Below are 25611 nucleotides of genomic sequence, written 5' to 3' on the forward strand. Positions count from 1 at the left end.
TTCTTAATAAGAAATATATAAATACAAGTTTTTAAAAGTACACTTCACTTTAATGTTTTATCAGTCAAGGTCCCTAGAAGAAACAGATGGCACACTCAAACTGGGTAACACAGGAGAGTTTTAAGAAAGCAACTAAATCCAAAATACTATCAACAAGGAATCAATATAAAATTAATCTTTGTTTTTCTCATGCTAAGTTTTCTTTTTCTTTCTTTCTTTCTGTTTTTTCTTTTTGAGATAAGAGTTTTCTCTTGTTGCCCAGGCTGGAGTGCAATGGTGTGATCTTGGCTCACCGCAACCTCCGCCTCCCAGGTTCATGCGATTCTCCTGCCTCAGCCTCTCAAGTAGCTGGGATTACAGGCATGTGCTACCATGCCCAAGTAATTTTTATATTTTTAGTTGAGACGGGGGTTTCTCCATGTTGGTCAGGGTGGTCTCGAACTCTCAACCTCAGGAGATCCGCCCGCCTAGGCCTCCCAAAGTGCTGGGATTACAGGCCTGAGCCACCATACCCAGCCTCATACTAAGTTTTCAAAATATGTTGTGTATATTACATTTACAGCACGTCTTAATTAGGACTAGCCATATTTCAAGTGCTTAGCTCGCATGTGGCTTGTAGCTACCATATTGGACAGCACATATCCAAAATAATACATGTAATAAAGTTAAAGGTTAAAAGACACAGGAACTAGGCCCTGATTGTCTTTCCCTTGGGAGGTAGTTGAAAGGGCTATAGATTCTGTAACATTCTTGCTATTATTTATTATATGTGAAGCTTAATATTATTCCTAAAAAAGCTTTTGAGATCCTAGGTTAGAATCTCATTGTATTCCTCAGGTTTTGTTGCTGTCATATAAAGATGTGAAGGCAAGGGATGTCTGTTATTCAGGCCAAGGTGCCTGACAAGAGACCTTAGGACAGTTTCATCTGGATTTAAAGATAATTCTTGATGCTTACATTCCATACACAAAATGTAAATTTCAATATTAAAATAAAGATGAATTTTTTTTGGAGCTAGTCTTGTTTTGCTGCCCAGGCTGGAATACAGTGGCATGATCATGGCTCACTGCAGTCTCAACCTCCTAAGCTCAAGCGATCCTCCTGCCTCGGCCTCTTAAGTAGCCAAGACTACAAGTGTGCACCACCATGCCTGGCTATTTTTTTTTTTTGTAGAGACAGGGTCTCCCTATGTTGCCCTAGCTAGTCTCAAACTCCTGGCCTCAAGCAATCCTTTTGCCTTGGCCTCCCAGAGTGTTGAGATTACAGGTGTAAGACACTACACCTGGCCAAGATGAATATTTTAATAGCTCACAGAACAAAGTTTGCCATGTAATGATAAAATTACTATTAAAATGTATTTCCGTTTGTTGTCAGTTTAAAAGATGAACTGAGTTTTACCCGAACTGGTCTGGCCCCTCTCTGATTCAGATTCCAATAGTTGCTGTCCTGTTAGAACATGATAGTTGCTCATAACTAGCTGTGCTTACTAACCATGTTTCTTTCCATTTGTATTTGGTTTTTTACTTTTTATAACAGCCTCAAAGTTTCATGGCTTGCTGCAATAAACGTTGATTTTCATGTTTGTGGGTCTGCAAGCCAGCTTGGCAGCTCTATTTCAGGTGGTAAGGCTGGATCAGACCTATTCCATATACCTCTTGTTCTCCTTGTCCAGAGGTTTCTCAGGACATGTTCTCATAATGAACTCCACAGAGGCTTGTGAAGGTGAGAGGAAGCCAAGATGCCTCTTAAGGCCTTGGCCAGGATGGGGTCTCCTGTCACTTCGTCACAGGCTATTACTGTAACTCATATGACCAAGCTCAACAAAATATAAACGAGTTAGAAAAACAATGGAAAGAATGGCAAAGTCACATGGCAAAGGCCATGATTAATTTTAACACAGGAAAAAAGTGAAGCATTAAACTCGATGATTTAATATTCAGTGTCTCATTAACTGAAATATAAAATATGTTTACTGTAAAATATAATCTGCTTATCTCACCAAAGAAATATTATCTTTAAAAAATGTCATTACTTCTAGGACGTCATCAGTCTGCAACTTCTTTCCATATCCTTAATCGAGATGCTCTCCAGCTCCCACATTAGCTTCACATTCTAAATTGGTAGATTTCCTAGGAAACCATACATCTATTTATTTTTCTTATTTTATATGTTTAGGACAATGTGTAGCTAATTATCCAGCTTTTTATTTGCACACAAATCTAATATAACTGAACACAATCAGTTTTATCACAGGTACAATGGATTTTTTACAATAGCGAGGAGAGAGGTGCTTCTGTGAGCCTTCTCTTTAGAAAAGTGGCATTCAAGACTCTTCATTTGATGTGAGGACTGCTGTATCTTTTGCATTGCTCTATTTTAGATAAACTGTTATAAACTGACACGATAATCATCTGTCATGATCATCAGTGATGATAATCACCCTCATCAGCACTAGAGTTGACTTTTTGTTTTTATATCCTCTTTACATTATCAATGGATTTTGTTGAAATAAAAATTATTTAATTTTAATTAACATAAATGATTAATTTTAATTAACATAAATGATTCAATAGGGTGAGGCCTGAGGTTCTACATTTCCAGCAAGCTGCCAGGTAATGCCAATACATCTGTTCAGGAACCACACTTTGAGTATTAAAGGTGTACATCACATTATGGGTCCAAAGAGTTTCTTTTACAGATCAGTGTTCATCTACTACCTGACTGCTACCATTCATAGGCAGTCTGTTCCACAGTGGGCCAACTAAAGTGGCATTTACAAAGCTCACTCCTCTTATACAATAATCCAAGTGTTTCTTTTGTCAGTTTTCTGTGCCCCAGGAGATCCCTCTCTGCCTTGCCCTCTGCCTTTGGGGGACCAGCACCTTGCACTCAGTCAAGGCCTGGAGTGCCTCAGAAAGATTTCTCCCAGCTCTCTTTCCCTGCCCTTCAGTGTATTAGGTGTATTACCTCCATGCTGTTAGTAGAGGCCCATAGGAAAGAGTAGGTAGGTTTTGCCAGTTCACATGCATCCTTTAAAAATGGTTTAAAAGTTTAGCTGGTTTCTTATTATTCCTGTCTATGGAATAAATAGAAAAATAACAAATAATAAAATAAATATCTTAAAAATAATAAATAATAATAAAACTTCTCCTGTCACTCTACTAGGGATGAAAGAGCTAATCATGTTCAAGAGTTAAGTTTAGACGGGTTTTTAAAAACTATGATTGTATTATTTCATTTTCATGACTCTGTGTGGGGGCTCTGCCCCACATTTCCCTTCTGCACTGCTCTAGCAGAGGTCCTCCATGAGGGCTCTGCCCCTACAGCAAACTTGCCTCGGTATCCAGGTGCTTCCATATATCATCTGAAATATAGGCAGAGGTTCTGAAACCTCAGTTCTTGACTTCTGTGCACCCACAGGCTCAACACCACATGGAAGCTACCAAGGCTTGGGGCTTCCACCCTCTAAAGCCACAGCCCAAGCTCTATGTTGGCCCCTTTCAGCCATGGCTGGAATGGCTGGGACACAGGGTACCAAGTCGCTAGGCTGCGCACAGCATGGGACCCTGGGCCTGGCCCATGAAACTACTTTTTCCTCCCTGGCCTCTGGGCCTGTGGTGGGAGGGGCTGCTGTGAAGGTCTCTGATGAGGCCTGGAGACATTCCCTCAGGGTCTTAGGGATTCACATTAGGTACCTTGCTACTTATGCAAATTTCTGCAACTGGCTTGAATTTCTCCTCAAAAAATGGGTGGAATAGTGGGAGACTTTAATACCCCACTGTCAATATTAGATCAACAAGACAGAAAATTAACAAGGTTATTCAGGACTTGAACTCAGCTCTGGACCAAGCAGACCTAATAGACATCTACCGAACTCTCCACCCCAAATCAACTGAAAAGACATTTGTATCAGCTCCACATCATACTTATTCTAAAATTGGCCATATATTTGGAAGTAAAACATTCCTTAGCAAATGCAAAAGAACAGAAATTCGTAACAAACAGTCTCTCGGACCATGGTGCAATCTAATTAGAACTCAGGATTAAGAAACTCATTCAAAATTGCACAACTACTTGGAAACTGAACAACCTGATCCTGAATCCAGGTAAATAACAAAATTAAGGCAGAAATAAATAAGTTCTTTGGAAACAATGAGAACAAACATGCAATATACCAGAATCTCTGGGACACATTTAAAGCAGTGTGTAGAGGGAAATTTATAGCACTAAATGCCTACAAGAGAAAGCAGGAAAGATCTAAAATCAATACCCTAACATCACAAAAGAACTAGAGAAGCAAGAGCAAACAAATTCAAAAGCTAGCAGAAGACAATAAATAACTAAGATTAAGGCAGAACTGAAGGAGACAGAGACATGAAAAACGCTTCAAAAAAAAAAAAAAAATCAATGAATCCAAGAGCTGATTTTTTGAAAAGATCAACAAAATAAACTGCTAGCCAGACTAATAAAGAAGAAAAGAGAGAAGAATCACACAGATGCAATAAAAAAAAATGATAAAGGGGATATCACCACTGATCCCACAGAAATTAAAACTACCATCAGAGGACTATAAACACCTCTACGCAAATAAACTAGAAAATCTAGAAGAAATGGATAAATTCATGGACACATATACCCTCCCAAGTCTAAACCAGGAAGAAGTTGAATCCCTGAATAGACAAATAAGTTCTAAAATTGATGCAGTAATTAATAGCTTACCAATCAAAAAAAGTCCAGGACCAGATGGATTCACAGCTGAATTCTACCAGAGGTACAAAAAGGAGCTGGTAACATTCCTTCTGAAACGATTCCAAACCAAAGAAAAAGAGGGAATCCTCCCTAACTCATTTTATGAGGCCAGCATCATCTTGATACCAAAACCTGGCAGAGATACAACAGCAAAAGAAAATGTCAGGCCAATATTCCTGATGAACATCCTATCTTCTTCTGAGTCCTCCAAACTGTTTCAACCTCTGCCTGTTACCCAGTTCCAAAGTCGCTTCCACATTTTCAGGTACCTTTTCAGCAACACCCCACTGTACTGGTAGCTATTTACTGTAATAGTCCATTTTCATGCTGCTGATAAAGACACACCTAAGACTTGGAACAAAAATACGTTTAATTGGACTTATGGTTCCACATAGCTGAGAGGCCTCAGAATCATGGCAGGAGGCTAAAGGCACTTCTTACATGGCAGCAGCAAGAGAAAAATGAGGAAGAAGCAAAAGTGGAAACCCCTGATAAACTCATCAGAACTTGTGAGATTTATTCACTATCATGAGACTAGCATGGGAAAAATCAGCCCCCTGAGTCAGTTACCTCCCCCCGAATCCCATGGGAATTCTGGGAGATACAATTGAGATTTGGGTAGGGACACAGCCAAACCATATCAATGATTTTTGTACTTTAACCAGCTGAATGAAAGTACAATCTTGCCATATGCACACAGTAATTATCTGTAAAATGAGTAATTACAACATAAGGAAATAATTTTTTACAAGGTTTGAAACCTGAAATGCAATCTATTATCATACATAACTAAAAATAGAGCGTCAATAAATAGATTTCCAGTTTTGAAAAAGCAACAATTATTTGTACTCCACATTGTCAGTTTTCTTAGGTATATTTATAAATACTCCTATGAAAAATGGAAAGAAACATATAACGTTGATTGCTAATTTTATAATAACAAGTTGATTTTGACATCCAACTTTTTTTTATTATGAAATGACCTTTGGCCTAGTAACAATGAAAAGAGGCACAAATACAGATAAATGATAATTCTTAGAATGAACTACTCAGCACCAATTCTAAGTTTTTCTTGATGGTAAATCATAATGCTCCCTTTCTACTCGGTTCTGCAATCTATAGGCATACCATAATTATAATCAATAGTTTAAAATATGTCTATCTGTCCTATTCTGTATCTCTTGGATTTTTATCTTTGCAATAGTCAACTGAACTATCTTCTTGGAATACTCATGAAGATGGAAGTCCATGTGAAGAATACAGTATGAACCTGCTCTGTCTCCTGAAGTGAAATCCATTTGGAGGATGTATTCTTTGACTGTCTCCTGGACAAGCCATTCTAATAACAGAAACAAATTATTTTTAAAACTCATTGGAATATTCAAATATTAACTGAAGTAGAATAATACACATCTATGTGCCCATCACAGAACTTCACTGATTATCATCATTTAGCCAGTGCTGAAGAAGCAAATGCTAAACTTAGAACTGGTGCTGAGTAGTTCATTCTAAGAATTATCATTTATCTGTATTTGTCCCTCTTTTCATTGTTACTAGGCCAAAAGTCATTTCATAATAAAAAAAAGTTGGATGTCAGAATCAACTTGCATTATTATAAAATTAGCAATCTACATTATGTTTCTTTCCATTTTTTGTAGTATTTATAAATATACCTAAGAAAACTGCTAATGTGGAGTACAAATAATTGTTGCTTTAATCACAGATGAAACAAGATTCAGACTTCATGAAGAGCACTGTGCTATAATAAAAGAAGAAATGAGCACATACTTTTTTTTTTTGAGACAGAGTCTCACTTTGTCACCAGGTGCTAGGTTAGAGTGCAGTGGCTCATTGTAACCTCCACCTCCCAGGTTCAAGCAATTCTCCTGCCTCAGACTCCTAAGTAGCTGGGACTACAAGTGTGTGCCACCACACCCAGCTAATTTTTGTACTTTTTAGTAGAGACAGAGTTTCAAATGGTGAAGGTGGGTAGAATCATTATGGGATGCAACACAGCAAAAGTGAACAAACATCCAGAGGAAGGCACCTTGCAGATTGACTAGAATGGAAGTAGGAGACATTTTGCAGGACCCCTTCATCCTGCAGGGAGAACCAGGACCACAGCAGCTCTATTGGCCTATTCATCTTTAAATTACAAAGCTAAAATTTAAGGGTAGTAGCAAATCAGTTGGCTATCTTACTTACAGGGTCTCTCTAGAGTATTTCTTTGACACTGAGAAGGTGGAAAATGCAAACAAGTCATATAATTTAAAATGTAATTTTTGCTTTTCACATCTGCTTAAAGCCTAAGACTTCTTTTTCTTTTTTGAGACAGTCTCTCACTCTGTCACCAGGTTGGAGTGCAGTGGCGCAATCTGGGCTCACTGCAATCTCCTCTCTGGTTCAAGCAATTCCCCTGCCTCAGCCTCCCAAGTAGGTGGGACTACAGGTGCACACTACACCCAGCTAATTTTTTGTATTTTAGTAGAGACGGGGTTTCACCATGTTGGCCAGGATGATCTCAATCTCCTGACCTTGTGATTTACCCACTTTGGCCTCCCAAAGTGCTAGGATTATAGGCGGGAGCTACTGTGCCCGGCCCCTAAAACCTCTTAGTAAACTTCTACTGAAATACACATTTGTGGGATAATCTACTATGTTTTAAATGTATCTGGTTCATTGTGTTTATAGAGAACTCTATTTTTTTCCAACTGCAGTCCCCCCGCTTTTTTTTTTTTTAGTAGAGACGGGGTTTCACCATGTTGGCCAGGCTAGTCTCAAACTCCTGACCGCAGGTGATCCACCTGCCTTGGCCTCCTAAAGTGCTGGGATTACAGGTGTGAACCACCACACCTGGCCCTAGTCTGAAATATCTTGATACTCACCCTCTATAAGCCTTTCCTCTTTCTGAACTGTGGATTACCCAGACACCTGAATTACCTAGGACTTTTTCTTTTTTTCAGAGACAGGGTCTCTGTCACCCAGGCTGGAGTACAGCAGCACCATCATGGCTCACTGCACCCTCAACCTCCCAGGCTCAAGTGATTCTCCTACCTCAGCCTCCCAAGTAGCTTGGACCACAGGTACACACCATATGCACAGCTAAATTTTTATTTTTTGTAGAGGTGGGATATTCGTATGTTGCCCAGGCTGGTCTTGAACTCCTGGGCTCAAGCAATCCTCCTGCCTCAGCCAAAGTGCTGGGATCACAGGTGTGAGCCACTGTGCCTGGTCAGTAGCTAGAATTTCTTAGAAGACAAACACCATATCTTTATTCCCAAACTGGTACAGCTGGCAGTTTTATAGACCGCAGTAAACACAGGTTGCCAAGATGAGTGAGCAAAGTTGTGTTTCATTAAAGTATTACAAGGGCTGTCCTTTAGATCTTAGCCAAGGGGCTGTGTACACAACAGCAGTCACCTGTGCCCCAACAGTTCAATGACTTTGAGAGCTGGTGAGGCTGAATATCTCCTCTCTACATAATGCAACAACCTGGGTGATTGGTACCAAGTCAGAAACCTGGGAATCAATCCATTCCCTGCCCCCACCCAACTCACTCACCCACATCTCTTCACTATAATTTTAATAAGTCTCTCTTTAAAAACCTTCAGCTGTTTTCCTCATCATCTCCTCTGCCACTGCCTTACATTAGACCTTGATTAATTTTTCCTTTAATTTCTGTAATTGTTCCTAAACTTACGTCTGTTCCCCCAACCTACTTCCACTCTGCGATACTGTGAAATATACATTTGGTCATAGTCCGTTTCCTGACAGAAAACTCCCAAAACCCTTGGAATCTTTGGAATGGTAAGAGTGCCTTTTGTTTACTAATGACATGACTGGTCTTTGGGGCCCCTGATAGCCTCAGCATGGGGGACTGGTCCTCAGAAAAACCAAGGCAGGATTAAAGTTTTGGGACTTTCAGCTCTATCTCCCAACCTTAGGAGAGAGAATGGCTGAAAGTTAATCTGCTCACTAATGGCCTATGATTTAATCCATCATGCCTACCTAATGAAGCTTCCATCAAATACAAAAGGCTTGGGTTTGGACAGCCTCTGGACAGCTGAACACATGGAGGTTCCTAGAAGGTGGCTTGCTTGGAAAGGGCACGGAAGTCCGGCACCCCTTCCCGTGTACCTTGCCCTATGCATCTCTTGTCTGGTTGTTCCTCTATCCTGCAATGTCCTTTATAATGAATGGGTAAACCTAAATGTTTCCCTGCATACTGTGATGCATTCTAGGAAATTAATGGAATAATTTAGGAGGGGTTGTGGGAACTCTGATTTATAGCCAGTAGGTCAGAAGAACAGACTGCAAACTGGGGCTTGATCTGAAGTGGGGAACAGTTTTGTGAGACTAAGTCCTGAACCTATGGGATCTGATGGTATCTCCAGGTAGACAGTGTCAACAAAATTGAATTAGATGACACCGAGATGGTGTCCACAGCAGAACTGCTTGATGTATGTGGGAAAATCCCCATACATCTGGTGTCACAAGTGTTGAGTAGCTGTGTAAGAGCAGAGAAAACACTTTTTTCCCTATATATAACCTATCTATTCAAATCCATCTTACTCTCTGGTGCCAGAGTGATCTAAGATACATAACTTATTATGTGACTTCCACAGAAAATGCTTCCACAACTACATATGCCTTTAGGCTCTGCCCCAAAGTGAACCTATAATCTAGACATTCTCACTACTTGTGAATCCCACATGTGTCATGCTTTCACACCTCTGTGACCCAGCTTACCTTGTTTTCTTTGCCTAGCCAACTCTTCCTTTACATTTCTGCTCAGACAACAGAATACCCTGACTCTGCTCCTCCATTTACCCTCTCTGAGTACCCATACTTTCACTATCTGAAATTGCCTTATCTGTTGAGTGCCTTTCTCCAGCACCATACACACATTCGTTGTTTCATCCCATCATCAAATGTGTTTTAGGTGCCCAAAATATTCCAGACACCGTTTAACACTTAGAGATACCAAACCAATCAAAGTCCATGCCCCCAAAAGAGGGAGAGGCTGTAAACAAATACATATATAATTTCTGATAGTAATAAGTCCTTTGAAGGAATCCAAGATCAGGCAATCAACAGTGACTGGAAGAGAGGAACAGCACTAAATAAGACAGTCATGGAAGGCTGGCCCTCTGAGAAGGTGACATTTGAACTGAGGCGTCAGCCATGCAAAGACAAAGCATTCCAGGCAGAGTAAACAGCGAGTGCAAAATCACATCATATAAAGCCTTGCAAGTTCACATAGATTTACAAGCTTTATGGCCTGGTCTGTGTTAACCTGAAATCATCAAAAGGATTGGAATCCAGTTGAATTTATTCAAGGAAAAAGCTGCGAATAGCCATCTGGGAGACACAGACTCCAGGGAAATAGGGTCAGTGTTCCAAGGTTAAAAGTTAATTCTTGCATATATAGGCAGAAAACAAAGAAGTTTAGTATGTTTATAACATTTTCTAGAAGGCTAGTTTATGAGTTTCTTTCCTGTATGGCTTGTTTTCTTTACAGTTGGTTTCCATTTCAAAAGAGATATTTAACACTCCATCTTAACACAGTATGATAGCCATGAAACCTTTGGATGATAAACTAAAAGAGAAGTTAATCTATAATAAAAATCAATGATAAGAGGGAAGGAAGGAGTCTTTCCTGATGCCCTTTAGTCATTTGCATCATTTTATAAAATAATGTAGGTAAGAAGAAGGCTAATCTATAATCATAGAAACAAAGGTTACAGCTTCCCAGGTTACAGCTACTTGTCATGTGACTCAGGCCCCATAATCACATTTCTTTAAGGTTCAAAATAGTTTGGAGTTCCAACAGCTTAGATTTTGAATTACTTTTTTTCACACCTGTCTTATTCATTGCTGAATCCTCAGAGCTAAGCAGAGTGCCACGACACAGCAGGTATTCCCTAAATACTTGTGGAATGGAAAGAAATGGATAAAGTGTCTATTTTCTGGTTTACTTACCTATCTCCTTGAGAGCAAGGGCTCCTTCTAACTGCTGTAAGTCTACTGTTGAGCTCTATGCCTGGCACATAGAGGTGCTTAACAGAATTGCTGAGCAGCATATAAAAGATGTTTCTTCGGTACCATACAGCATATAAAAGATGTTGCATGAATACTCTATCTTCATTGGAGAAGAGAAAATTAAATGGAAAGTATTCTTTAGGAATATGCCAGTGAGTTTATGCTAAAAGGCACTAAGATTTTTGAATTGTTCCAGTGTTGTTTAGTTTCATAAAGTAGGAAACTGACATCTAGGCATGTTATAAAAGCAATCTTCTCAGGGCTAAAGGCCAGAGAAGACAGGAAAAATAGTATCTATAAATAGCAGTCAAAACCTTAGATGGATATTAATGTTGACATAAGCTCAGAAAATGACTCATCTGAATTCTAGTAAAAGGTCCCCAAGTAGATTTTCTGGTATTGTTAATTTTCAATGTCCTCTATTGGGAAGAACATTTCTTTAGGTAGGGACTAGAAGCAAGCACAAGTAAAAGGTTGCACAAAGGGAAGAAGACTATAAGCGGAGAACATTTAATCAAGCAGCTCTTATAAGAAATGAGTAACCAATAAATTTTCCTCCCAGAATACCTGAATAAATACTGCGAATGAGATCCCTAGCTTTCAGGCAAAATTCAGTTTCTGGTTTGATTTTATTTAGCTTATGAAACACTGAAAGACCACAGTGCAAACAAAACAAATGTGGCATCAAACAAACAAATATACATAAAACATTCATTCTTTTTGTGAACTATACAAACTATCCCAAAGACCTGTGATTTGAACAGAAAGTGTTCCTTAGAGAAGTGGGGATTTTGTACATGACTGAGGTATGAGAAACATTTAGGGGTCATCTGGTAGACATGACAGCCAAAGTGACAAGAGAATGAGAATAAAAGCAAAGCCAAAGAACAGAGTTTTAGAAAACCTCTGCAGTGATAATAGGAGACAACCAAAGTGATTGAGAGCTATCACAAAATTAAGAGGGAAACCTGGATAATTACTGTGTCCAAAATAAAAAAAAAAATTAAGTACAGGTTGAGGATCACTCATCTGTGATGCTTAGGACCAGAAGTGTTTTGGATTTCAGATTTTTATGGATTTTGGAATATTTGCACTATGCCAGTTTAGCATCCATAATCCCCAAATCTGAAATCTGAAATGCTCTAGTGAATATTGCCTTTGAGCGTCATGTTGGTGCTCAAAAAGTTCCATATTTTGGAACATTTCTATTTTCAGAATTTTGGATTTGGGATTTTCAATCTATATGTGTAGATGCCAGATGCTGAAAAGAAAAGGCTGCAGGAGGCTGGGCGGGATGGCTCATGACTGCAATCCCAGCACTGTGGGAGGCTGAGGTGGGCGGATCACCAGGTCAGGCGATCTAGACCATCCTGGCTAACACAGTAAAACCCCTACTAAAAATACAAAAAATTAGCCATGCATGGTGGCACATGCCTGTAGTCCCAGCTACTCGGGAGGCTGAGGCAGGAGAATCACTTGAACCTGGGAGGTGGAGGTTGCAGTGAGCCAAGATCACGTCATTGCACTCCAGCCTGGCAAAAGAGTGAGGCAGGAGAATCACTTGAACCTGGGAGGCGGGGGTTGCAGTGAGCCAAGATCACACCATTGCAGTCCAGCCTGGCAACTCCATCTCAAAAAAAAAAAAAAAAAAAAAAGGCTGCAGGATTTGGCTAGGTTGTTGGTGATTTATGAGAAGGCACTTAAGTAGTTAAAACAAACCACACATTTAGGAAGTAAATGGGACAGAAATAGAGGTGGAAATCACAGACAAGGTGTTTTTAAATGTTTGACAATAAATACACCAAGAAAATGTAATGGTAGTTCATGTAAGACCAAAAGAACACTTCCAGGTATGTTTGAAAGCAAGAGGAAAGTGGCAAGAGATATTTAAGATGCCACAGGGAAAAGTGATAAGGACAGTGAGATTGCAGAACTAAACGGAATCATATTCTGTAGAAATGAAAGATTTTTTTCTTTAAAAAAATGGTAACTTTTTCGCAAAAGACTAATAAAAAGGCAAGAGGGGTAGTGATCTATAAGAGTGTTAATTAAATTCTATTGCCAATAATCATAAACTGTATTGTAAAGAATCAATCTAAATGGGATAACAGAAAGCAACTTAGTAATACAAAATGCATTACATGTAACAGTCAATAGGGATATGCAAATTAAAAGCACAATGAGATACCCCTTCAAATCCACTAAAATAATGAAAATGATAGACAACAAGTATTGGCGAGGATACAGAGAAATGGCTAAACTTCCTTTGGAAAACAGTTGGGCAATTTGTTTAAAAATTAAATATAAATTTACCATATGACCCAGAAATTTAACTCCTAGATATCAATTCATGAGAAATGAAAACATATATCCATACAAAGACCTCCACATGAATGTTCTTAGCAACCTTATTAACAGTAGCCAAAAATGGAAAACATCTTAAATGTCTACTGTAAACCCTGAATATCTGAGACAGGTGTCAGTTAATTTAGAAAGTTTATTTTGCCAAAGTTGAGAATGCATGCCCATGAGACAGCCTCAGGAGGTCCGGACAAAATGTGGCCAAGATGGTCAGAGCAGTTTGGTTTTATACATTTTAGGGAGACATGAGACATAAATCAACACATGTAAGATGAACATGGGTTTGGTCTGGAAAGGTGGGACAGCTCGAAGCTGGGAGGGAGCTTCCAGGTAATACGGAGATAAAGAGACAAATGGTTGCATTCTTTTGAGTTTCTGATTAGCCTCTCCAAAGGAGGCAATCAGATATGCATTTATTTCAGTGAGCAGAGGGGTGACTTTGAATAGAATGGGAGGCAGGTTTGCTTTCAGCAGTTACCAGCTTGACTTTTCTCTTTAGCTTAGTGATTTGGGGGCCCCAAGATTAATTTTCCTTTCACACCACCTACTGATGACTAGCTAGACAAACTGTGGTATATCCATATACTGTAATATTATTCAGCAAAAACAAGAATGAACTACAGATATATGCTATACAGCATGGACAAACCTCAAAAACATTATGCTAAATGAAAGAACCCAAACACAAGAGACCAATATTGTATGATTCCATTTATATGAAATGTGCACATGAGGCAAATCTCTAGAGACACAAACTGTATTAGTTGTTGCCTGGGGTGGTGGAATAAGAATGAACAGTTCATGAACATGAAGGATCTTATTAGGGAGATAGAAATGTTTTAAAACTGATTTATAGTAGTAGATGCATGAATTGGTAAATTTAATAAAAATCATTAAATTGATCCTTGAAGTGGGTGATTTGTATGGTATGTTAAATACCTAACCAACAAAGAAATGGAAACATATCCATGCACATGGATGGGTAGATTTAATATTGTGAAAATTACCATACCACAAAAAGCAATCTGTGAATTCAATGCATTTCCATAAAAATACCACTGTCCTTCACAGAACTAGAAAAAACAATCCTAAAATGCATACAGAACCAAAAAAGAGCCCACACAGCCAAAGCATGACTAAGCAAAGAGAACAAATCTGGAGGCATCACATTACCCGACTTCCTACTATACTATAAGGCTACAGTCACCCGAACAACATACCAGTGTAAAAACAGGCACACAGACCAATGGAAGACAATAGAGAACCCAGAAATAAAGCCAAACACAGCCAACTGATCTTCAACAAAGCATACAAAAACATAAAGTGGAGAAAGGACACCCTTATTCAACAAATGGTGCTGGGATAATTGGCAAGCCACATATAGAGGAATGAAACTGGATCCTCATCTCTCACCTTATTAAAAAAATCAACTCAAGATCGATCAAAGACTTAAATCTAAGACCTGAAACCTGAAAATTCTATAAGATAACATCAGAAAAAATTGTTTTAGACACTGGCTTAGGCAAAGACTTCACGACCAAGAACCCAAAAGCAAATGTAACAAAAACATAAATAGATGGGACTTCATTAAACTAAAAAGCTTCTGCACAACAAAATAATAATAATCAGCAGAGTAAACAGAAAACCCACAGAGTGGGAGAAAATCTTTGCAAACTATCCATCCAACGAAGGACTATTATCCAGAATCTACAAGGAACTCAAACCATCAGCAAGAAAAAAATAAACAGTCCCATCAAAAAGTGAGCTAAGGACATGAATAGACAATTCTCAAAAGAAGATACACAAATGGCCGACAAACATATGAAAAAATGCTCAACATCACTGATTATCGGGGAAATGCAAATCAAAACCACAATGCAATTTCACCTACTCCTGGCAAGAATGGCCATAATCAAAAAATAAAAAAAAAAAAATAGATGTTGGTGTGGATATGGTGAAAAGGGAACACTTTTAAACTGCTGGTGGGAATGTAAACTAGTACAACCACTACGGAAAACAGTGTGGAGATTCCTTAAAGAACTAAAAGTAGATCTACCATTTAATCCAGCAATCCCACTCCTGGGTATCTACACAGGAAAATAAGTCACAATACTTAGGTGTTGATATAATACATCACTATATATAAATATACATATGCTATATGTATTTTTAAAAATACCACTTTATAATAACTCCAGAAGTTAGGTGTTCTTAAGAAGCACCACAAATTAATATATTTGCAACATGCACACATATTCTGTTTAGTCTGCTACAGTGCTATTTAAGGAAAGCATTTCTTGTGTTTTCTTCTCTCTCCACTATCATTGTTTCTAAACTGCTATACCAGATGGGCCCTAGAAAATAGATGGAGAACCATCAAGGATTTCATCCAGAACGACATTTTGGGCAAATGATTTTAAAATTATTTTGAAGTTTGGACACATTTAATGGTATGTAGTTATTTCGATTACAAGGTGAGTGGAACGTGAGTTCCACTTCTACTAATGCCGTAATGTATCCATATAACCCGGAACATTATTTTTGCAGCAGTTTATCTCCACACCTCTTCTTTCCCAATGTACAAAACTGTCCAAAGTTGAAACACCTAAATTTTTCCAGAATTAAATGCCAAGCACAGTGACTGACACAGAACGCAGTTAAACACTGTGGAAAGCTTGAATGAGTGAAAGCTACAAGACGCCACCGTGCGGCTCTCCACACTAGCAAGTTTCCGAGGTTCGTCCCACCCGGTTTCCCTGAACAAGTTCCCAACCGCATCATGTTTAGTTTAACTCCTTAACTCGGAGCGAGGCAACGGAAGAAAACAATGAGGCATGTTCTCTGTTTATGAAGCAATGAATGACGGCACGTGGGTGAGCGTGTCTAGCACGCCCTCTTTTAAGACTTTAAACAGTACATTAGCATGCTAACAGCAAGTTCTGGAAATAAAAGGAACGGCTTAGGGGGCTCTCTTGGAAGCCACAATGGAACCACTTGAATTCAAAGCACCCCTCTTTTCCTGGCAAGGCAGGGGCTACGGGAAAGAGAAAGCAGGTCCCCGGACGCTGTAACCCGTGCAACGTGCCCGCCAGCGTACCCCGGTCTTGCGCCTCCACGCCCAGCGCGGGCGATCGCTCTTCCCATGGCTGTGCCCCGCAGCGCGTCCTCCCCGGGGACGCCCGCTCAGCCGGGAGCTCGCGGCCGGTACTCACCCGCTGGGGATACTGTTTTTCTTCACCACGACGAGAGGGGTGCGGGCCCCACGTCTCAGGCAACCCAGCTCTCAGGCCTCCTCCAGAACAGACTCCAGGGGACGCTACAACGCGCGCGGGTAGAGGGAAGGCGAGGGTGATAGACCCAGGCAGCGAAGAGACCCCGCGCCTCGAAGGTTCCCGGAAGCGCGCGCTCCGGCCCGTTGGGCCCCGGCCGGTCAGGGGCCGCAGCGCGCACGCTCCTGGCGGCTACGCGGTGCAGCCCGCGGACGCCGTGTGGCGGGCGCCGGATGCGGTGGGACGGTTGGTGATTGTCCTATTCTGCGGTGGTAGAAGAAGCGCTCTGCTTGCGCTGCCCAGACGTAACAAAAGTGCATTATCCGTCCAGGTGAATATTGGGCTGCTGGTGAAGGTTCCTTTGATTCTTCCCTGTCAGACATTCCCGCATTTTTGTGGAGCTGTGCACCGTAGGGAGAACCAGCGGGGTAGGGATAACCAGAGCCGGGGCCGTGCGGGTCGCTGGGACTTGTAGTCCCGGAGCCTTGCCGACCCGTTCGTTGTCCAATTTAGGAATGAGTATGAGAAAATCACTCGAGAGCAGTGTTTGAGTTACATCAAATACGGGTCGGCATATTATTAATTCAGCGCCTACTGTTTGTGCTGAACGCCTTGCCCTAGTTTTGGTCTTCATATTAGGATAAGCAGAAAGATGAACTTGCATGGTAGAATGTAATGAACAAAAATTCGCATTACGAACTACAAATGCTGTTGGAAATCAAGAGACAGAAAAAACTTCCTGAAGATGTGGAGTTTGAATCAGGTTTTGAAACATGGTGTGCTATCCATTTGTGGGAAAGTTGTAAAAATTAAAGTATGGAGATGCCAGGGAGTATAAACAAGAACCCCATCCAGCTATAATTGAGGGATTATGTTGGAGAGTGGTCACTGCGGCTTAGATGGGGAAGTGGATGTGAGAGTTTTTGGCTTCACTTTCAGAAAGGGCCTCCCGGTTGACTTTCTCTCTAATTGAGACTATAAGTATAGACAGATACATCTTCAGGTTTGAATAAAAGACAACATTACAGGACTTAATTGTTTTGAGTTTCTGGACCTCCTGGCCAGTGGTTGCTCTAAGAATTAATACATTTTTATAAATTTTGTAATTCACTTTTGAGTAGCAAAACTACATTGCATGGTGTGTGTTAGATATAAATTTACAAAATATGACAGTTTTTGTAACCTGTTTCCACATTTTCATGATGCATTGTGTAACCATTTCCACATGCTAGAAGTTTTTCTGTGGTTTTATTTTGCTAACACTCCTGAAACCAAATGGCATGTGACAGAAGTAACCAAGATGATTGAAAATTGTGCCAAAAATAAGTCTGCTGATTCCTATAGTACATTTCTATGCAGTAGTCAGCACTTCAGCATTCTGTCACAACTAAAGCAAGTATCAAGGGATCTTGCATAGTTTTGTGCCTGCAGAATTGATTTAGAAATTTATTTAGGCCGAGAACAGTGGATCATGCCTATAATTCCAGTGCTTTGGGAGGCCAAGGCAGGAGGATTGCTTGAGGGCAAGAGTTCAAGACCAGCATGAGCAACATAGCGAGACCCTGTCTCTAAATAATAATAATAATAATAATAACAATAACAACAATAATAATTAGCTGAGCCTTAGAGACACATGCCTGTAGTCCTAGCAGCTCAGGAGGCTGAAGCAGAAGGATTCCTTGAGCCCAAGAGTTCAAGTCTGTAGTGAGCTATCATCATGCCACTGCACTTCAGCCTGAGCAAAAGAGTGAGACCCTGTCTCTAAAAAACAAATAGATAAACAAAAACTTGTGTGGCATGCTAGTTTCTATAAATGTCTGAGGAATTGTATGAACTTGGATTTAACTGTCATGTTGAATGATACTGTTGTATTAGGCCATTCTTGCATTGGAATAAAAGAACACTGGGTAATTTATAAAGAAAAGAGGTTTCACTGGCTCACAGTTCTGCAGGCTATTCAAGCATGGCTCTAATATCTGCTTTTGGTAAGGGCCTCAGGGAGTTTACAATCATGGCAGAAGGGAATGGGAGCCAGCATGTCACAAGGCAAGAGAGGAAGTAAGGGAGAGAAGGCTGGGGGGGCGGGGCTGAGACAAACTATTTTAAACAACTAGATCTCATGTGAACTAACTGAGCAAGAACTCAGCCATCACAAAGGGGATGCTACTAAGCCAGCCAAGAAGGATCCACCCCAACAATCCAATCACTTCCCACCAGGCCCTATCTCCATTACTGGGAATAACATTTTAACATGAGATTTGTAGGAGACAAACATCCAAATCGTATCATTCCACCCCTAGCCTCCCAAATCTCATATCCTTCTCACATTTCAAAATATAATTATGGTTTTACAGTAGTCCCTCAAAGTCTTAATTAATTCCAGCCTCAACTCAAAAATCCCAACGTCCAAAGTCTCATCTGAAATTCAAGGCTAAGTTCCTTCCACCTATGAGCCTGTAAAATAAAAAAAAAACAAGTTATTTACTTCCAAGATACAATGGCAGTGCAGGCATTGGGTAAACATTCTCATTCCAAAAGGGAGAAATTGGCCAAAAGAAAGGAGTAATAGGCCCCATCCAAGTTTGAACTCTAGCAGGCTAGGCATTAAATCTTAAAGCTCCAATATAATCCTTGACTCCATATCCTGCATCCAGGGCACACTGGTGCAAGGGGCAGGCTCCCAAGGTCTTGGGCAGCTTTGCTTCTGTGGCTTTGCAGGGTGCAGCCCACATGGCTGCTATCATGGGTTAAAGTTGAGTGCTTGCAGCTTTTCCAGGCAGAGGGTGCAAGCTGTGGGTGAATCTACCATTCTGGAATCTGAAGGGTGATGATCTCCTTCCCATAGCTTCACTAGCCAGTGCCCCAGTGGGGACTCTGTGTGGGGTCTCTAACCCCACACTGCCCCTCAGCATTATCATAGTAGAGTTTCTCTATGACAGCTCCACCCCTGTAGCAGTCTTCTGCCTGGGCACCCAGGCTTCTTCATGTATCCTCTGATATCCAGGTGGAAGCTGCCAATCCTCCTTCATGCTTGCATTCTGAGCATCTGCAGACTTAACACCCTGTGGAAAACACCAAGGCTGACAGCTTGCACCCTCTGGAGCTGCAGCCTGACTTGTACCTGGGCTTCTTTGAACCAAGGCTAGAGCCAGAGTAGCTGAGATACAAGGTGCAGTGTCTTGAGGCTGAACAGGGTGGTGAGACCCTGGGCTTGCTCCCTGAAATCATTCATTCCTCCTAGGCCTGTGGGCCTGTAATTGGAGGGGCAATCTGGAAGACTTCTGAAATGCCTTTGAGGCCTTTTTGTCATTGTCTTGGATAATAGCACTTGGCTCTCTTTTAGTCTTGTTAATCTCTCTCACAAGTGATTGCTCCACAGCCTGCTTAAATTCTTTCTATACCACAGGGCCAGGCTGCATATGTTTCAAACTTCTGTGCTCTGCTTCCCTTTTAAATATAACTTCCAACTTTAAATCATTCCTTTACACCCACATCTGATAATAGCATGTTAGAAACAGTCATGTCACTTCTTGAATGCTTTGATGCTTAGAAATTTTTTCTGCCAGATACCTTAAGTCTTCACTCTTAAGTTCAAACTTCCACAGATTCCTGGGACATAGACACAGTGCAGCTAAGCTCTTTGCTAGGGCATAACAGGGATGACCTTTACTCCAGTTCCCAATAACTTTCTCATTTCTGTTTGAGACCGCATCAGCCTGGCCTTCACCGTCTATATCTCTATCAGCGTTTTGGTCACAACCATTTAGGCTGTCTCTAAGAAGTTCTAAACATTCCCTCATTTTCCTGTCTTCTTCTGAGCCATCCACACTCTTATAACCATTACCAAGTTCAAAGCCACTTCCATGTCTTCAGGTATCTGTACAGAATGCTTCACATCTTGGCACCAACTTTCTGTGTTAGGTCGTTTTTGTGTCATTATAAAGGAATTCCTGAGACTGGGTAGTTTATAAAGAAAAGAAGTTAAATTGGCTCACAGTTCTGCTGGCCGCACAAGTATGGCTCCAGCATCTGCTTCTGGTGATGGCCTCAGGAAGCTTACAATTGTGGTGGAAGGGAAGGAAAGCTGGCATGCCATATGGTGAAAGAGGGAGCAAGAGAGAGAAAAGGGAGGTGTGAGACTCTTTTAAGCAATTAGATCTCATGTGAGTGAACTGAGCAAGAACTCACTCATCACCAAGGGGATGGTGCTAAGCCATCCCTGAGGGATCCACTCCCACAATCCAATCATTTCCCACCAGGCTCCATCTCCAACATTGGGAATACATTTCAACATGAAAATTGAAGAGGAAAATAACATTCAAACCATATAAACTCTGCTGCAAACTGTTTGTGGAGCCAAAAAAAGAATGTGGAAAGAGACGTAAATCCCTTTTCATCTTTTCAGCCTCCACTGACCAAAACTATTTTAATTAAATTTAATGTTTTCTATAATTTAGAAATATAGTAATTTGAAATCAGTTAATTGCCTCTAATTTTGTTGTGTTACCATCAACAAGTTGTTCTTTTATTATTATTTTTAAATTGATGTTTTATTGGTTTTTATTTTGTAAGCCAACTTACAAAAGTTGGCTTCCATCCCAAAGACTCTACGAATGAGAATATGACATGTTAGGAATTCTGGCCTTTACAATCATGGAAAAAAAAAATGTTTGGTTTCATCTTTGACTTTAATTTCATTAATCACAAACATAAATTAATAAACTATGGTAAAATCTATTGTACTAATACTAAAGAAGTTTTTATTTTTATTTATTTATTTATTTTGAGACTGAGTCTCACTCTGTCACTCAGGCTGGAGTGCAATGGCATGCTTTCAGCTCACTGCAACCTTTGCCTCCCGGTTCAAGCGATTCTCCCACCTCAGCCTCCTGAGTAGCTGAGATTACAGGCACCTGCCATCATGCCCAACTAATTTTGGCATTTTTGTGGAGTTGGAGTTTCACCATGTTTGCCAGGCTGGTCTTGAACTCCTGACCACAGGTGATCCTCCCACTGCGGCCTCCCAAAGTGCTGAGATTACAGGGCCTGAGCCACCGTGCCTGGCCAGAAGTTTTTATGTTTTATTACATCTGTTATCCTGTGGGCACATCATTAATAGAAAGGTAAATGCTTGCAAAGCTACAAATTGGACTTTTGCATACTTTCATATACCAAGCCTAGCTAGGAAAAAATCTCCTGAACAATGCCCCCACCTTTATTTAATTTAATTTTATTTTTTAGCTTTTCAAAGTTTCAAGTGATACATTTCTTTTTGAATATTAAACTTACAACATAAGCCCTATGAAATTTCATTTCAGAAATCACCATAGTGATAGAGAAACTTCAGGTCATCTGATACAAAAATAGCTATTCTCAATTTCCTTGCCTTTTAGAAAAAGCTTTAATTGCAAGAATCGAAATTGTAGTAACCTCAAAGATAAAATAGGGTTTAACTGTTAGAGCCAATTTTCTAACACAGAAAATTGAACTGCTGTAAGAAGGCAGAAGTCTGCACTGTGATTTTTCCTTCTGCCTGAGATTTCAGCAGAGCAAGTGTAATTTTCACTTAGATCTGTTAATTTTATCCAAATTTTTAAATGACTGTTTATCTTATCTATTATGTAGAATGATAGATGAACAGGTTAGGAACACTTCCAAGTCTGCAAAAAATATGATTAATAATTTCTACGATAACATTTCATTTGATAGTTTGTTATAATTTTACTGTCTGTAGGATGTGTGCTACTGCTAATGCTTTCTCTAGTTGAGCAGACAACATTTACAAGTGTAGGCATCAATAAGCCAGCCATTGATTTTAAGTGTATTTTCGAATTCTTGCAGAATGGATAATAAATTCAAAATTACCTTCCCGTCCCCTGTCCCTTCTCCTTCCCTTCCCATCCTTTCGCTTTCCTTCCCTCCCCTGCCACCCGCTAAATCCTGCCAGGACTAGGTCTTTCCCTTCCAGTGAGGCACGTTCCCTTCTGGCCCAGGGTGGGTTTAGAACTGCCATTAAAAGATGAGGGCCTGGGGTCAGGGGTTTTAGGAATTTGTCTGGTGCTTTATTTTACTGGGGCTGAACTGGTACCAAAGTTGCAAGACTTAAATCCTCTCTGCTTTTCTTTTCTTAAGCAGAAGGGCTATGTGCTCATGGCCACCACTGCCCCAGGCCAGTGGTGACTGTACTGTGGCTACCCACTGATGTTTATTCAAGGCCCAAGGGGTTTTTAGTCAGCAGTTGATGAGTCCTAGCAAGCCTGGTTCTCTCCCTTCAGAGCTGCAGGTTCCCTTCTGGCCCCGGACGGATCTAGAAATGCCCTCCAATAGCTAAGGTATGGAATCAGGGACCAAGGAGTCTGCTAGGTGCACTTTATTTGACTGTGGCTGAGTTGGATACCCAAGTGTATTAGTCCATTCTCACACTGTTATAAAGATACTACCCTTTAAAAAGTAATTTATAAAGGAAAGAGGTTTAATTGACTTACAATTCCACATGGTTGGGAAGGCCTTGGGAAACTTAGAATCATGGTGGGAGGCAAAGGGGAAGCAAGGACCTTCTTCACATGGTGGCAGGAGAGAGAAATAAAAGCAGGGGAAATACCAGAGGCTTGTAAAACCATCACATCTCATGAAAACTCACTCACTGTCATGAGAACAGCTTGGGGAACCACCCCCATGATCTAATCACTACTGACTGGCTACCACTGATGTTTACCCAAGGCCCAAGGGCTCTTTAGTCAGCAGATGGTGAATTCTGCCAGGATTGCAACCTTTCCTTCAGGGCAGTTGGTTCTCTTCTGGCCCCGTGTTGGTCTAAAAATGTTACCTGGGAGATAGCGCCAGGAGTGGGGGCTTGAGGACTCTGCTTGGTGCTTTATTTTACAGGGACTGAGCTGGTATCCAAGTTGCAACACAAAGTACTCTTTGCTCTTCTCTCTCTTCCTAGAGCTGTGAGCTGTACTGCCTGAAGTTGGGGGAGGGGTGATGCAAGCACTCCCTTGGCCGTCCCAGTTGCTGTCTCACTGGATCATGTGTACCCTGAGCCTGCTGGCTCTGAGCCCAGCACAGTACCAGGACTTGCCCAGGAATTGTGGTCCTTGTGGGCTAGACTGCCTTTCAAGTTTATTAGGACCCCAGAGTGCTTTAGCCAATGGTGGTAGGGCTAGCTGGAAGTCAGGTTCTGACTGCTGGGATGGACAGTTCCCCTCTGGCTAGGGCTTGTCTAAATGCTCCCTCTGTGGATGCTGGCCAAATTCTGCCCTGTGTTGCTTTCCACTAGGTTAGGGGAGCAGATAGTTCCAATGAAAGTTCCCCAGTCACTTTGCTCTTCCTCCCCCAAATGCACAAATTCTCTCTTCCTGCCACACTGCGTGGGGATGAGAGAGAGGTGGTGTAGGCAATTCAAGATTTTCTTTCTTACTCTCTTCAGTGGCTCCTTCCTTGATATGATGTTAACACCAGGCACGATGATTGCTCACCTGATTTTTTGGTTCTTATGAAGGTGCTTCTTATGTGGATAGTTGTTCAATTTGTTGTTCCTGCAGGGCAGGTGATTGCTGGAGGATTCTGTTCAGCCATCTTGCTTTACCTTGTAAGAGTGAGTAGTTTCACCATATTTAAAGAGCTCATGCAAATTGATAAAAAGATGAAATTTAAGAAAACAAGCAAAATATATGAACTGGTATTTTAAAGGAGATGATGTTCAAGGGGCTGATGAATATTTGAAAAGATGTTCAATGACAAAACAAGATGCAAGTTTAACCCTCCTTGCTTTTTTTTGCAGTTATCAGAAGAGATGGATCACGTTACAGCTGAAGAAATTAGAGACAAGCATCTTCAAAAAGGTTCTCAATAAGTATACCATAACTCTGATATTCTTCATTTTTGTTTTTAACAGATGTAAACGATTAATCCTGTTCCAGAGTTTCAGCTGGGAACACAGATTTCCTAAGGAATCAGTTTAAAGAGAAATTAAACTTCCTAAATAGAACAAGATGGGCATAAGAAAACACATAGAAAAGTCAATGGATATAATAAATAACTGAATTCCATTTTCTTTTTGTCATTACAAACATGGAGAGTCCACTGGCGGTGAGACTGTTTTAGACCACAAAGATACATAGGTACAGAACCTGCTTCAGCAAACTTCAACTCTTAGGGAGAAAAATACAAAAATAATGGTTGAGCCCTGGTTCATTCACCAAGCAAGTATTTATTGAGCATGTATTATATGCCATCTACCATTCTAAGTTATGGGAATATAGTATAAACAAAACCAACTAGTAATTTTTAAATTTTACCAAGGAATACTGTGGTTAAACATGACCTATAGTCAGTTATTTAGCTTTATGCTTACTCTTTATTTCTACAATCTTACTATTTAACCTTTAACCACTCAAAGGCAGGGAATAGAAAAAACAAAAGGCAAGGCAAAGAGGTCTATAGGTCCCCAATTTTTTACTGTACTTAGGCCTGCATGATCTTGCATTATCTTTTTTTCAGTCCACCCAGTGGATGAGCAGAAAATAATATATGGCTCGGGGTACACACAAGGGCTTGGGAGTTTTTCTTTTTATACTTTAGGTTTTGGGGTACATATGCAGAATATGCAGGTTTGTTATATAGTTATACACATGCTATGGTAGTTTCCTGCATCCATCACTCCATCATCTACATTAGGTAGTTCTCCTAATGCTATCCCTCCCCTCTCCCCCTACCCCCCAAAGGCCCCAGTGTGTGATGTTCCCCTTCCTGAGTCCATGTGTTCTCATTGTTCAACTCTCACTTATGAGTGAGAACATGTGGTGTTTGATTTTCTGTTTCTGTGTTAGTTTGCTGAGAATGATGGTTTCCAGTTTCATCCATGTACCTGCAAAAGACACGAACTCATCCTTTTTCATGGCTGCATAGTATTCTATGGTGCATATGTGCCACATTTTCTTTATCTAGTCTATCACTTATGGGCTTTTGGGTTGATTCCAAGTCCCAGCTACTCTGGAGGCTAAGGCAGGTGAATCGCTTGAACCCAGGAAGGGGAGGTTGCACTGAGCTGAGATTGTACCACTGCACCCCAGCCTGGGCAACGAGCAAAACTCCATCTCAAAGAAAAAAAAATTGTAAAAAGAAGGTGACAGAAGATAGAAAAGTTGTCACAAAGAAAAAAATCAGTCCTGAATGGGTGAAAGTGTTC

General features: G+C 40.6%; 1 protein-coding gene and 1 long non-coding RNA gene across 9 annotated transcripts in view; one reads left to right on the forward strand and one right to left on the reverse strand.

Annotated features, from left to right (window-relative positions):
* Positions 1-16608, reverse strand: part of LOC103796768 (uncharacterized) — a 75303-nt gene extending 58695 nt beyond the window's left edge. For all 6 annotated transcript variants that reach the window (XR_004732091.3, XR_013525031.1, XR_013525028.1 and 3 more), the window contains exon 1: positions 16365-16608. This is a non-coding gene — a long non-coding RNA (uncharacterized LOC103796768). The remainder of the gene's footprint in view (positions 1-16364) is intronic.
* Positions 16609-16631: 23 nt separating this feature from the next.
* CC2D2B (coiled-coil and C2 domain containing 2B) overlaps positions 16632-25611 on the forward strand; it is a 125433-nt gene continuing 116453 nt past the window's right edge. The window contains exons 1-2 of one of the 3 annotated variants that reach the window (XM_078346157.1): positions 16632-16849; positions 24205-24265. In XM_078346157.1, the coding sequence (XP_078202283.1) occupies positions 24217-24265 (49 nt within the window). In that variant the 5' untranslated portion in view covers positions 16632-16849; positions 24205-24216. Of the gene's footprint in view, positions 17185-24204; positions 24266-25611 lie in introns of all 3 variants that reach the window. The other 2 variants (XM_078346158.1, XM_035268582.3) reach the window with 2 other exon arrangements.

This window comes from Callithrix jacchus, chromosome 12, assembly GCF_049354715.1.
Source record: "Callithrix jacchus isolate 240 chromosome 12, calJac240_pri, whole genome shotgun sequence".
In the NCBI taxonomy this organism is placed as follows: domain Eukaryota; kingdom Metazoa; phylum Chordata; class Mammalia; order Primates; family Cebidae; genus Callithrix; species Callithrix jacchus.